This window comes from Patiria miniata, unplaced genomic scaffold (genome assembly GCF_015706575.1).
Source record: "Patiria miniata isolate m_02_andy unplaced genomic scaffold, ASM1570657v1 HiC_scaffold_16, whole genome shotgun sequence".
NCBI lineage: Eukaryota > Metazoa > Echinodermata > Asteroidea > Valvatida > Asterinidae > Patiria > Patiria miniata.
Genome location: NW_024037054.1, coordinates 6,013,750 through 6,028,550, shown reverse-complemented (window position 1 = coordinate 6,028,550; position 14,801 = coordinate 6,013,750). Strand labels below are relative to the sequence as shown.

At 39.9% G+C, this 14,801-nt stretch overlaps 1 protein-coding gene across 2 annotated transcripts; it reads left to right on the top strand.

Moving 5' to 3' along the window:
* The first annotated feature begins 3,953 nt into the window (after positions 1-3,953).
* Positions 3,954-13,396, top strand: LOC119722771 (transmembrane protein 216-like). Of its 2 annotated transcripts, XM_038193079.1 has the most exons (7): positions 3,954-4,023; positions 6,898-6,911; positions 8,691-8,784; positions 9,390-9,482; positions 11,577-11,778; positions 12,534-12,588; positions 12,711-13,396. In XM_038193079.1, exons 1-6 carry the CDS (start codon positions 3,996-3,998, stop codon positions 12,550-12,552), a joined length of 450 nt encoding a protein of 149 aa, XP_038049007.1. In that variant the 5' UTR covers positions 3,954-3,995; the 3' UTR covers positions 12,553-12,588; positions 12,711-13,396. The 2 variants fall into 2 exon arrangements, with proteins under 2 accessions (XP_038049007.1, XP_038049006.1); XM_038193078.1 differs by having other exon boundaries at positions 12,534-13,396.
* The last annotated feature ends 1,405 nt before the right edge of the window (positions 13,397-14,801 follow it).

Sequence of the window (14,801 nt, the reverse complement as noted above, 5' to 3'; positions counted from 1 at the left end):
GTCAACCAATGAAGCTATAATGACCGTAACAATACAGTGTTTTAAGCGCGACAAATGCAATCCGAATGAAAGTCAACGTGAATTTTTCGCGTGTAAAACACTAAATTGTTACGACCATATCATTTTTATTGTTGGACTGTTTCTCGTGATATTCAATACACCTCTTACACACATCATGGAAAATCAGTCAACGAAAATTCAGTTGAATACATTTTGTATTTCTTGAGTTGTTCATCGGAAAACGAGTTGTTTATTTTTGTTCAATGGTGCAGCACCGGCTGGTCTCGCACTTGAATATTCTTTCAGTAGAGGGCGCGCCACATAAATAGTGGTCTCCAAAATTATCTACCACCAAACTCGTTTGGGAGGCAACAACTCCAGAAATACAAGATGTATTAAATTGAATTTTCAAGCAGTGATTTGTTATGATGTTTAACAGTACGAGATTTAATTTCATAAGAAACCGTCAACCAATGAAGCTATATTGGATGTAACAATACAGTGTTTTAAGCGCGACAAATGCAATCCGAATGAAAGTCAATGAGAATTTTTCGCGTGTAAAACACTAAATTGTTACGATCATATAATTTTTATTGTCGGACTGTTTCTCGTGATATTCGATACACCTCTTACACACATCATGGAAAATCAGTCAACGAAAATTCAGTTGAATACATCTTGTATTTCTTGAGTTGTTCATCGGAAAACGAGTTGTTTATTTTTGTTCAATAGTGCAGCAACGGCTGGTCTCGTAATTTAATATTCTTTCAGTAGAGGGCGCGCCACATCAATAGTGGTCTCGAAAATTATCTACCACCAAACTCGTTTGGGAGGCAACAACTCCAGAAATACAAGATGTATTAAATTGAATTTTCAAGTAGCGATTTGTCATTATGTTTAACATTACGAGATTTAATTTCATAAGAAACCGTCAACCAATGAAGCTATAATGACCGTAACAATACAGTGTTTTAAGCGCGACAAATGCAATCCGAATGAAAGTCGATGTGGATTTTTCGCCTGTTAAATAAAGTTGTCGGGAATGATGGTTGCAAAAAGTTAGGGCAGGATTGTGACTGTGTCAAACGATTGTTCATATGTTACTTGTATTTTAGATTAATATTTACTTGTTTTGTGCAATTCCCAGTCCGTCTCGCCATTATGCATGTCGGATCTGTTAAACATAAAGTTGTCGGGAATGATGGTTGCAAAAGTTGGGCGGGATTGTGACTGTGTTTCTTAATGTTCATAGTTCAGTGGCATTAAAGTGATATAATTTTGACCAAACTGAGTCGTGCACTGTATTGTAATTCCAAAAAACACTCAGTGTTTTGTAAATTAAGCCAACATTCAATAGCTATGACCATGCTATAACCAATGCTAGTGCATCAAAAGATGTCCAATTGCGATGTTAGGCAGATTTTTTAGCAATTGTTTTTGCGTGAAGCTTTCTCACTTGTTGACGTCAATCGAAAAGGCTAACCCGATATTAAAGTACCTACAATTTCATTTCACTTCATCTATTTATTTTCCATTATACATACCTCTGGTCCGGACTTGGGGCTTCCAATTCAGAGCATTTTGGATGCAATCGGGTCCGAAAGTGGCTATTTAGCCATGTGGATTTAGCCATGTTGTGGATGGATCGTATTAGGGGTCGTATCGTCTTCTTTGTGTGAGAATTTCTCGAAAAGTCTTCGGTCAACCCACCGAAAATTGAAAAGCAAATGAAAAATGACATGTTGATCATCATTTTTATGTGCAGTCTGAACACCTGTGAGAGCTTTGAGTATTTTAAAAAAAAATTTGGAGTATGAGCATTTATTACTGTTGTCTGTGTGAATTTATTTGATTGGGCGCACCCCTAGTGGTCTCGCACGAATGCCTACTTTAATTTTCTTTCAATAGAGGGCGCGCCACATAAATAGTGGTCTCGATCTCCACCACCAAACTCGTTTTGGGGGGCAACAACTAAAAAAATACAGGATGTATTAAATTGAAATTTCGTCCATTGATTTGTCATTTTGTTTAACATTAGGATATCTAATTTCATAAGAAACTGTCCAACAATGAAGCTATTATGACCGTAACAATACAGTGTTTTAAGCGCGTCAAATACAATCCGAATGAGAGTCAACGTGGATTTGTCGCTCGTAAAACACTACATTGTTACGATCATAATCTTTATATTGTTCAACGGTTTGTCATAATATTCGATACACTTATGTCACACATCGTGGACAATCAGTGCACGAAATTTCAATTTAAAACATTTGCTATTTCTTGAGTAGTTGATCGGAAACGAGTTTGTTCTTTTTGTTGAATAGTGCAGCACCAGTGTTGATGCTTTGTGGAGACCACTATTTATGTGGCGCGCCCTCTATTGAATTAAGAACGAATTTTAAAGTAGGCACGTGCGCACGTACATTTGTCTTGGTGCCGGTGCGAGACCACTAGTTTTGTTTTAACGCGCCTTTTCTCGAAAGAAACTTCCAGTTGTTGTTTGAAGGTTTCTTACGAAATTGAATCTCCTTATGCAACACATCAAAACCGATCACTGGCCGAACTTACAATATAATACAGCCCATGCGCGTTGACTTTCTTTTTTCATTCGGTTTATATTTTTCGCGTTTAAATACTGTATTGGTCATATCATTTGTTGTTGTTTGACGGTTTCCCATAATATTAAATGTTGTAATGTTACATAGTCATCATGACAATTCACTGGAGGACATGTTAATTTTGGAATACAGAACAAACTCGTTTTAGGGGCATCAACTCAAGAAATACTAGATGAATTCAATTATAATTTCAAACGCCTTGGAGATCCAGAGTGGTACGGTGAGTATTAATAAAAAATATGTGAGAGTATGTGTTATTATCACTCAGGTCTATGGGAGTCGATTAACAGGTCTGAAACATTAGGAGTGCACCCATGTGAATAGGCCAAACAAATCCGTCCGCCGAGCTCATGAATAAAAGGTATACACTCAAATGTTTTTATATTAGAGGGTTCTGGGAGCTATGGAATTGGGAAATTGGAGAGATATGGAAATACATTTCTCGTCCAGACTTGGGGCTTCCAAAATTCAGAGCATTTTGAGTGCAATCGGTTCCGAAAGTGGCGCTATTAGCCATGTTGTGGATGGATCGGTTTTTAAGATGGCTACTTTTCCACTTTGGGAATCATCACTCGTTTTAGGTGTCGTATCGTCTTCTTTGTGTGCGAATTTCTCTACAAGTCTTCGGTCAACCCACCGAAAATTGAAAAGCAAATGAAAGATGACATGTTAATCATCACTTTTCTTTGCAGTCTGAACACCTGTGGGAGTTTGGAGTATTTTTAAAAGAATTTTGGAGTATTGGCATTTATCACTGTTGTCTGTGGGAATTTATTTGATTGGGCGCACCCCTAGTGGTCTCGCACCAATTCCTACTTTAATTTCTTTCAATGGAGGGCGCGTCACATATTAATAGTGGTCTCGATCTCCACCACCAAATGACTAAGTTTTCCCATTCCCAAGACTTCCTGTTTCCACCAGTATATAAGTGCTGCTCCACTACGGCACTAGCAGTTCCTCATTCTGTTTCAATTCCATTGCTGTTCCATTTCCATTTCGATCATCGGTTTCAGTTCATTCAATTTAATCTTTGCCCTCGTTCGCTGTAACCAGTTCAATCAATCAATGTGTATTAAAATATTGTTGTGGAATAAACAGTCACGGTAAACACAGTCCTCAACCAAATTGTTTATCGAGTGATATCGACTTATCCATTCCCCAACAATTGAAAAGAAAATGAAAGATGACATGTTGATCAACAGTTTCCGTACAGCATGAACACCTTTGAGAGTTATGAGTATTTCTAAAAGAATTGTGAAGTATGGGCATTTATCACTGTTGTCTATTTGAATTGGGTTCCAGAAAACTTCACCGTAACAGGTAAATAGCGCCCTCTCTCGTCCCACCTTGCTTAGTAAGTTGTTACATTCCAACATGGCGGGCGATTCAGTGTCAACGAGAGGTAAAATATTCACCAGTTTAGTACTTGAATCCAGACCTTTAAAAACTGTTTGTGTTTTGTAACGAGTTTGCTTTCTCATTTTTATTTTACATAGAAGAAAAGCAAATTTTTGTGTTATTTTTAGGCAGTAATTAGTGATTATTTGGACTTAAAATTCCATACGTACTGTCTGGGCCACCGCTCACACCTCCTGCACAAAGCCTATGGGCCGAATTTTTGCACTCCTTAAAGCTATAGTCCATCATTTGCAGCTATCCGAAAAGTAACTGGCGTAATTATTGTTGAAAAACAAACATGGTTGAAAGATAGTAAGGGGACTAAACTCCCTGTGAAATTAGCTGGAGTTAACCAGCCCTGAGTTTTATCATTGGGTTGTCTACTACTACTAGTAGTCAGGTAGTACTCAGTAGTAGTAGTATTACTAATACTATTAGGGTAATCCTTACTTTTAGGACACCTCTATTTTGTACGAGTTCTGTTCAAAACTGACTTTTGCAGATGACTGTCCAATACCAAAGTGACTTTTGCAGGCTAAAGAAGTCTTTTTTCTTCAGACAAACTCATGTTAGTTATAATTTTGAAAGCACTTTCAAAGAAAATGTGACTTTCCTACCTTTTTTTGCAGTTCGCCATCTTGCTTTTTAAATTTATTTTCTGTTTGTCATCGTCGTCTTTAACCCCTCATAAATCAAAACCCTGCCCTCTTCCTACAAAATCAAACCTGCTGATATTCAAGAGGTGTCATTGCCAAATGTTCGAATGTGTCATGAAATATCAGAATGTCACTTTTGAGTGTCATTTAGTCAGCTGTTTTGGTGAGTCTTTTAACCTTATATAGGAAAGGGGTCCTAAAAGTAAGGATTACCAGTATTAGGGCTGGAGCTACTTTTTCTCGTAAACGATAGTATAGGAAAAAAAATTTGAAAAATGTTCAATTTTGTCCCCGTTACACACTAATTGCAACTGCAACTCACCCAAAACTCGCCTGGAATAACCATTACACAGGTCCTTGAAGTAAAAAACGATCCACGATGAAGATTCAGCCTACAATTGCAGTGAAAACAGGAGGAATAACCGCTAACCTGACAACCTTGCTGGATTGGCCAGGACCGCAATTGGTTTGTGCACAAAAAAAATTGTGTACAATGAATGGCGGTCGATTATCAGGCACAGAGCGCTGTCAACTACTCGTTTTTGCCGGCTGCGCTGGCTGTTGGCGCATGACGTCACGCCAGCAAGGTTGTCAGGTTAGCGGTTATTCCTCCTGTTTTCACTGCAATTGTAGGCTGAATCTTCATCGTGGATCGTTTTTTACTTCAAGGACCTGTGTAATGGTTATTCCAGGCAAGTTTGGGTTGAGTTGCAGTTGCAATTAGTGTGTAACGGGGACAAAATTGAACATTTTCCAAAAATTTTTGCCTATACTATCGTTTACGAGAAAAACTAGCTCCAGCCCTAATAGACAACCCAATGATAAAACTCAGGGCTGGGTAACTCCAGCTACTGTGAAATTATTCTTTCTGGGAAGCTGTCATTTTGAAGTAATCAACGAAAGAAGGCATTTCCAACGGTGATTCTAATAAGAAGCACCGTAGGAAAATTTAAATTAGTAGTCCGTTTGTTATTCAGCGCAGCGCGCACAAGTATTGGAACGACGCACACGTGCGCGCGGTTGTTATAATTCGTCGGATCAGAGCGCGACGTCGCGTATAGCTACAATTCAAGACATGATTCAGTAACTTTTGATTTGAAATTGAGATCTTAGAATGCTGTTTTTCTCGGAATGTACAGCTGAAGCTTAGCTGAAACTTCATCAGGTTAGTTGCTTAATATCCTTCATTAAATTTTGAACTCTTTTGTTGCTTCAAACGAACAAAATGCACAAATTACAAATGATGGACTGTAGCTTTAAATAGTGTTTCTTCATCAGATTTACAACTTTTGATACTTTCAGGTCATATTAAGGAATAAGAGTGGCGGCCCAGTATAGAATTCTTTCCATAAAATTCCAATTCCTCCAGATCCAGGGCCATGAATCAGAAAGAAAAATAAAATCTTCTGTAAAATGAAAGATTTGATAAATTAAATAAAAATAAAAAACTAAAAATAGGCCTTAGTATATATATTTTTGACTAAATTTTGAGAACCCCTCTCCGAAAGAAAAAAAATCCATCAAGATTCGAACCCTGCACCTTTGGCGTTTAAATGCTTCAAGCGATGTGGGAATTTTAAAACCCAATAGATGTGGCGATCGTGTAGTGTAGGGCCCGGTTCCTTATAGTATAAGGGAACAAAATCCACTTTAGAATAATTGGACCTACCAAACTTGTTGGCGACATTCTAAATAAACAGTTATGTTATAGATACAGGGCAGTGTTTTGATTTTTTGAGAGAAATTTCGGGGTAAAATGACGATGACATCCTGGCGACAACAGGCGACCCGAAAAATAGTTGGCGATCACCTCGCAATGTACCGTGAGCACGCATGGCGCGCTGAATCGCAAGGCACAAACCGCGCCCGAAAATCGAGATTTCTACCCCAAGAATCGGTTCAAAATTGCAAAACGGGTGTCATTAGAATTGAGAAAAGTCTGCTTTTGATTGTAAATGTGATTTTTGAGCAATAAAAAACATTTTTGACTCTAACTTGATCAAACAAAACAGGGGCCCTACACTTCACGATCGCCATAGATTTGCAATGTTGCAATCCCGTAACACTGACACTAGGCATGGAAAAATCACAGCTTCTGTCAAAATGGCCCCTCTGTTTTTGCTCACCATACATTGCCATAGAATGAAACTGACATTTTATTTTGTGTTTCGTATCTAATTGACCGTTTATGTAATTGTCATCTTTTTTCCCCTTTATTTCAGGAAAAACAGTGGTTGTATCCTTTCAATGCTAGATGGCTAATTAATGCTCAAGTATTAGAAGTGCACTATGTAAACTGTGTTATTAGACTGAACTTCCAAGGAGAATTCCCATCCAGAAATGGAAATTATTTGTTTGATATGTTTTAGTTGGAAAAGATGGTAGTTTTGTTGCTAATGTGACAACGATACTTGGGTTGGAATTCTTGATCCTTGTCTACATTAGTTATGGCTTAGTCCCCATTTCATCCTGACTTCAATAAGAGTCTGAAAGACCATCACACCAATAAATACATGTAGTATTGTAATTTGATTATACCTTGACATTCTTGAATATTACAGACACTGGCCACACCCAAACCGAGTAGTGATTAGCCTTGGTCAAGGCGTTTGTCATTATTTGTCTGTACGAGGTAAACGATCGGTGGCATATCCTCGCTATGTGCATTAAAAATTCAGCGCAAACTGCGACCTCATGCGGCCACTACTTTATGCGAATTATTTGTATCCGATCGAACGCCTTGATCGTATCATCTGCGAAAGCTTATGTTTTTTTTTATTTTGCGCTAGATTTCCAACGCACGACCTCATTTACGAATATAGATAAGTCTAGGCGGAGCTAATATGTGGAGTGTCCAATCACACCTTGGTAAAACTCGACGTCATCAAATCATTTGCAGCTATTCGCCGTTTGCGGACGTTTCAAAAACCTCATTTTGTGTGTGCATTGGTACTGTGTGTAATGTGAGACATCGTCACAAAATGTGGGTGTATGTATTATGTACAGTACAGGTACAGTACAGTACGTCTCCCCAGTACCGCCCTCTAACTATATGCAAGTTTCCACGCAACGATTGACCAAAAAGGAAACAAATTTGAAGGTCAGCTTAGGCTATTAGCATAATGAGCACCGACCCCAAAAGCTCACATGGACGATTGGACCAATGCGTACGTCAGGATCCAAATGATTTGCATAAAATAGTGGTCACATGAGGTTGCCGTTCGTGCTGTATTTCTAATGCACATAGCGAGGATAATGCTGCCGATCGTTTATTGGGTACAGACGAATAATGATGAACGCCTTGACCAAGGCTAAGTGGTGATTTGCTTTTCATAATCTAAACCCTTGTTGGTGTTTGGCCCTTCCCACATTCAACTCCCTCCCCCCCCCCCCACATCATACAAACTTTGGCTGTTGCTTTTTACTTTACTGTTTAAAGGGGCACTAGGTCCTGAAATCCCCGAAAATTTTATGTTTTGGATTGTTTACTTAGCCTATTTCAAACATCTGGTTGAAAGGAAACAAACCTAATGTCTTACCGTTCCCGAGAAACGACAAAAACCCAGCTTGTTTACATCAGACATGACGGAGTACAAATACGTTTTCCGTGTCGTTCTCAGTGTACGCTATACACGTTGTGTGTCGCGGGAACAACGCGCTGTGACCAATCACCAATGCAAAAAAAATGTGGTTTCTTCAACGTCCGCAAAAGGCGAACACTTTACGCGTACAAATGAAATCACAACTAGCATCCAAACAGCTCGAATTTATGGGGTCGCAAAAGTGGACCCCGAAATTCGTTCTCGCACGCATAATACAGGAATAACACAAAAACGCCCAGTTTTGAAAGGATAGATGTGTGGATGTTTATATCCTACTTTTAAAGTTATTTCCGATTATCATCATCTCGTTCAAAGCGTGTTTTGTAGCCCAATTAGGCTGTTCCAGGACCTAGTGTCCCTTTTAAAATTCCCTGTTTTTTGTGTGTATTCCTTAACTTATTACTAAAAAACAGCTTTCATCCCTTCCTCTGCAAATCTTGCTGTACCTGAATGGCTGGTACTTTGCCTTGTTCTGGATCGGCGAACTGCTTTTGTTCATCTACAAAGGTTTGTGTGGTCCAGTTCGTTAACCAGTTTGCATCAGATGCCGTGTTAACACGCACTGGCTGTTTTTATACAGAGTCACAGCTGACTGATTAAAAGCTACACTTTTTTAAAAATATTTTGCGAACCGAAGCATTCTGTTTTTAGATGGGGATTTGTGGGGTGCTGTGGTCCAATGGTTACGGTGTTGGACTAATGTGCCGTGGTACATGGGTTCGAGTCCTGACCATGGGAACATGGTGCTTGTGCTCTTGAGCAAGGCAATTTACCATTGTTGCTTCGTCCTTCGGATGGGACGCAAAGCCGTAGGTCCCGTGTGTTGTGTAATGCACGTTAAAGAACCCAGTTACACTTATCACTAAGAGAAGGGGTTTGCCCCGGTGTTTCTGGCAGTGGCTGCAATATGCGCCGCAGCACTTTGTAAATATAATGGGTCTCGTAGTTCTCATTATAAACTTGAGGGCCTCCATGGAAAGCAGTGTCTTGCACTGATCGGAGTTTACCCTCATTAAAGATGACGTAAAAAAACCTGAAATAACAGATGTACATGTAATAGTGAGGTTTGGTTTTCATGAAAATAAAGTTGAATTTTTCAATTTTCTACCCAGCGACATTGCTTCCGTATCCTGGAGCTAATTTTGCTGCTGAGGCAGTCATACTGATCTTCATGGCAGGCATTGAGTACGTCCGCTTGTTTCTGGGTAAGAATCATTGTGCATTCAAATACATGTATCCTCAATCTGCCATGTACAGCCTTCTGATTAAAAATATATTCGTGCTATCATTAATTAACACTAACCTTCCCAAAATCCTCTTTTGCAAAATGGAGGATTTTGCAGGATTAAGGCTACATGGCAAAAGTGTGTTGCTGATTTCCAAGGATGCTTTAACCAATTTTTTTTTGGAAAAAAAGATCATCATTTAAACATCATTTACGAGATTGGAGTAATTGAATCAGCTATCCTGAGCTATAAAATCAAATTTTAGGCTACAATATTTATTCGGGGGGGGGGGGGGGACAAAAGTAAGGGGAGGGGTAACAAACGATATGATAACCCCCCCCCCAACTTTAAAAAGTGGAGCCCCGTCCCCCACCGATTGACGCCCATGCCGAAGGCGTGTCCATCCGCCTCGCTAGAGGGGTCTGATTGCATTTCCTGTAATTTACACCATATTTTACAGCATACATGTAGGTCTCCTCTCCCTCACTGCTGCCCTTTTTGTCTTGTCATGCGCTCCGTCTCGTTGCGTGCCCTCTGTCTCGTCGCGTGCCCCGTCTCGTCGCACGCCCCGTCTTGTCGCGCGCCCTCTGTCTTGTCATGCGCCCTCTGTTTCATCGCACCCATGCTGTCTCTTCACAGTTGTTTGTCCCGTCACTATTTTCATTTCAGTAAAAGTACGACAGAGCCCCAATAATAACTGTTGCCTTATGTAAAACTAATCCTAGCAGGCTACGGTCCGACTTGAACTGCCCCTTTTGATTTTGTCTCTCCCACTTTTTTTCTCTTTTAGAGTCTCTCTCCCTCTCTATATCTTGCTTTTTTATGCCCCGCGGCGAAGCCGAAGGGGCATACTGTTTCCGCCTTGTCCTTCCGTGGGTGGGTGGGTGGGTGGGTGGGTGTGTGGGTGTGTGTGTGGGTGGGTGGGTGAGCTTGTCTTACATACGCAGTGTGGACTTCCGAACAAAACACGTCCACATAATGTAGGTAGCACCGACGTTGTGTGGACTTGCCCACGTCCACACAGTGTTTCCCCATTTCTGGAAAACAGGTTTAGAGGCATTTTTGGGTTAGGTTTATCTGTAGCAGAATGAAGAGAAACACTAAAGGGAATCATAGAAAAAAAATTGGGTTGAAAGAGTTTTCACAGTTTGAGAAAAATGAGTTTTTCCACTGGTGTTCCTTAACTACACGAAAAGAAAGGAAAGTCCACACTACTTATGTGAAACAAGTCTGTGTGTGTGGGTGTGTGTGTCCGGACAAATCTTGTCAGCGCGATAACTTGAGAAATACTTTACATATGAACTTCAAATTTGGTTTGTGGATTGTCCTTGGCAATTCTAAGAAGCCTTTTGCATTTGGGGCCAAAAGGTCAAGGGTCAAGGTCACAGTGGCTGAAACAATAGAAATTTTGTCAGCGCGATAACTTGAGAAATACTTTACATATGAACTTCAAATTTGGTTTGTGGATTGTCCTTGGTAATCCTAAGAAGCCTTTTGCATTTGGGGCCGAAAGGTCAAGGGTCAAGGTCACAGTGGCTGAAACAATAGAAATTTTGTCAGCGCGGTAACTTGAGAAATACTTTACATATGAATTTCAAATTTGGTTTGTGGATTGTCCTTGGCAATCCTAAGAAGCCTATCGCATTGGGGGTCGAAAGGTCAAGGGTCAAGGTCACAGTGGCAAAAACAATAGAAATCTTGTATTTATTCTGAGATCATAGGGATTAGGGATTAATTCATATAAAACCTACAGAAGACACTAATGCTGTCAATGAACGTTCCATTTGACCAAGGTACATGTAAGTTGATGTTAGAGTGGTGTTATGTCATGGAAACAGTCACGGTTGCGGGGCATTTGTGTTTGTAAACACACCTGACTTGTTTCTGAATGAAAAAAGGGGGGTGGGGCGTGTGCCCACTATGCCCTCCCCCATGATGTGAAACAACAGATTGGTCGATAACGGCTATGCACAGCTGAGTTTGACCATAACTTTAACCTTTTGGATACTGATTCTGTTAGCCCACCATGCGAACCTCGGATCGTATCCTGATCTTTTTCTGTTGTTCCTCCAGGCAAGAAGGGTAACCTGACGGAGAAGATCATCCATCTGGGCGTCTCCCTGGGCATCGGTCTAGCCACCTTGTTCTTTGGCCTGTACCTCTTCCTATGGCAGACCTACGTCCTCCGCATTGAGCTGATCCTGGTCGCCATTGAGATGGCCTTTCTCTTCTTTGAGGCTATCTTTGGACTCATAGCCATCATCACATTCGCCAGGTACTTTTGTTTAATTTGATCCAAGTACTGCTAACTGGACTTGTGTTTGAGCCCTGAAACCTCAAAATTGAGTCCCATTCCACTCCTGGGTCATTTAGGTTGAGTCTGAATCTGAGTTGAGACACTTAAACAAATTCAATATGGGGTGATGCTATACAATAGCACTGCCCAGCCTTTTTTACTAGTCATAAGCTACAAGTAACAGTCAGTCACTGTCAGTCAGTGAGATAGGTTCAATGAGGACATGAGGCTGGCCCTCTGGGACCAGCAAAATCATCTTATTTTTTCAACCAAACTTTGTCAAAAGGATCAGTAGCCCAGCCCCAACATTTCACATGACCAAAAAGGGGGTGAAAGATCGTCTTCATCCGACCTACATGTATGGGTTTAAAGGTCAAAATAGGTCAAATTTCAAAAAAAGCTGAAATGACAAAAGTAGCGATGTCAACATGTTGGCCCTTTTATCACACATTAAAATATGTCCGTGGTGATCTCTTCGTACGGTCTGACTTACAGTTCTGGGGTCAGAGGTCGAAATCGGTCAAATTTCAAAGAATCTCAAAAGAGAAAAGTAGCGCTGTCAACATGTTGGCCTTGGTCAAACATTACAAAATGTCCATGGTTCATCTGACCTACAGCTATGGGGTCAAAGGTCAAAATAAGGTGAACACGCATTCCTTGGCCCGCAGCTTCCGAGATTCGATCTAGCTTGCTTTTTTAAAGTAACTCACACTTTTTTTGTCTCTTCTTTACAGGGCAGAGTCATTTAGATGATCAAGAGATACCCACGTATAAGTATGCCAAAGTCTAGTGAGTATGTTAGCAATGTTTGAAGCAATGACTTTTCTGAAATAACGGCGAAGCATCGGGGAGCGTCTGCAATGCATCCAAAGATAAAGTATGTATTGTTGATTTTGATGTCATTGATTCAGCCCACTCCAGTGTGAACCTTAATGCAGCATCCTGCAATGAAGCAACTACATGTATAACAGTTCCTGAACAATGCTGATAACTTCAAAGCTGGGAGACTCTTGGGAAGTTCTGAAATGTCATATCATCATACAAAGCAGTGACGGTATTCAAGATACAAGCGCTACATTGTTTTATTGTGTTCGTTGCAGTTGGGGTGAACAAAATGTGAAGTGTTGCAGAATTACAGAAGCTTTGTTTGGAAAGGTGTGTTGTAGAAGTAGCTAAAGATCAAGCTTGGGTTGATGATGTCAAAGTAATAACAGAGAGGTGTTTTGTTTTTAATTGTAAATACATGTACAATTGCTACATACAGATGTAGTATTTATTTTATAAAGGAGGAAATACGTGACATACCAAGACCAAATCCGTCCATGGTAGTACATTTTTTTTTCAAACTTAAAACATGTACATGTACTTACCAATATGTGATCTTAGTGATTAATCATCAATGTATCCTTTTTGTAAGTTTGGAAATAAATATGTTGCAGTAATACTGACCATGCGAAATTACAGTGTACAAATATTTAAAGCCATGTGATAAACAGTGTTCAGAGTTGTACAATTTAATATAAACATGTATCATATGTAATTATTGTACATATAAGACGATGAATCAAATTTCAATAAATTCGCTTCACAACTTGGATGTTTTTGTGTTAGTTTGTATTTGCATTCTCTAGAGTAGCTAAACCATCTTTGTCAAAAATTGGATTTAAAATCAGAGTATTTGGGCTGTACATGGTGTCTCCAAAGTACCCATCATCAAATGTGATTAATCACAAATCCACTGACTTTTTCAGGCATTTATCCGGGAAAGATCTCGGCCATCGAGTTACGAAAAACTTTGAAACTCGGTACATGCATAGAGCAACTCGTTATAAACATACACAAGAAATGTCATGACTATAGGTCAAAGTGTTTTGGAATTATGGCTAATTAATTATTCATATGTACGAATGGTAATTGTGCTCTGTGTACACGACGTATATGGGAAAGTTCAATTTTACGGCGCATAGCGCCGGAAAATTTTTCGCTGCGTGGCAACCCGTGGTCCGAATTTTATGTTTTTGGTATCAAAAGATGCGCAAGGCTCGAGGCTTACAAGTCATAACAGCTCGGGTAGGAAAAACTTTTTTTTAAGGCTATCACGGAAAAAGTTGAGGGGGGGGGGGTTTCGGATTCCGCCCCCGGCCCTTTTAGGGTTAAACTACTTAAAACTGGTCTTATCGCCTTATAACTAGGAAAATAATTGTGAAGCGAGTTGAGACAATACAGTCGAACCCCCTGGTCGAACCCTGGCAAGAAGAGCACTGTTAATACAACGTCCTGCTTATAACGAGGACACTTTTTGTCCCCGGAGTCTGTTTTCCTTTGTTTTCCATTACTGATAATACAAGGTACCTGTTATAACGAGGTAATTTAAGTCCCAAGGACCATGTTATAAAGGTGTACCTCGGTATAAAACCACCGTATTATCTGCCATCATCCATGGCAAATTGTATTAATGTTATATACGTCCTGCTTATAACGAGGACACTTTTCCCCGGAGTCTGTGTTCCTTTGTTTTCCATTACTGATAATGCAAGGTACCTGTTATAACGAGGTGATTTGTTAAGTCTCAAGGACCTTGTTATAAAGGTGTACCTCTGTATAAAACCACCGTATTATCTGCCATCATCCATGGCAAATTGTATTAATGTTATATACGTCCTGCTTATAACGAGGACACTTTTCCCCGGAGTCTGTGTTTTCCTTTGTTTTCCAATACTGATAATACAAGGTACCTGTTATAACGAGGTGATTTGTAAAGTCCCAAGGACCTTGTTATACTGAGGTGTTCCGCTGTATAAAACCACCGTATTTGCCATCATCCATGGCAAATTGTATTAATGTTATATACATGTACGCCCCAACTACAGGGTCCAAACTATAGTTAGGACAGGTCCAACTACAATGCATATAGTTGGTAATGATGATGTCGAAGTAATACTAGAGAGGTGTTGGTACAAAATATAGTTACGGCGTAAGTTACACCAGTGGTAAGAGTACAG

What these genes read in the sequence shown, in the direction of transcription:
- LOC119722771 (XM_038193079.1), top strand. Translation starts at nt 3,996, where the DNA reads ATGGCGGGCGATTCAGTGTCAACGAGAG. An exon ending in GCTTTTGTTCATCTACAAAG is followed by an intron (nt 8,785 to 9,389) that starts GTTTGTGTGGTC and finishes TTTTCTACCCAG; the next exon opens with CGACATTGCTTCCGTATCCT. An exon ending in GTACGTCCGCTTGTTTCTGG is followed by an intron (nt 9,483 to 11,576) that starts GTAAGAATCATT and finishes TTGTTCCTCCAG; the next exon opens with GCAAGAAGGGTAACCTGACG.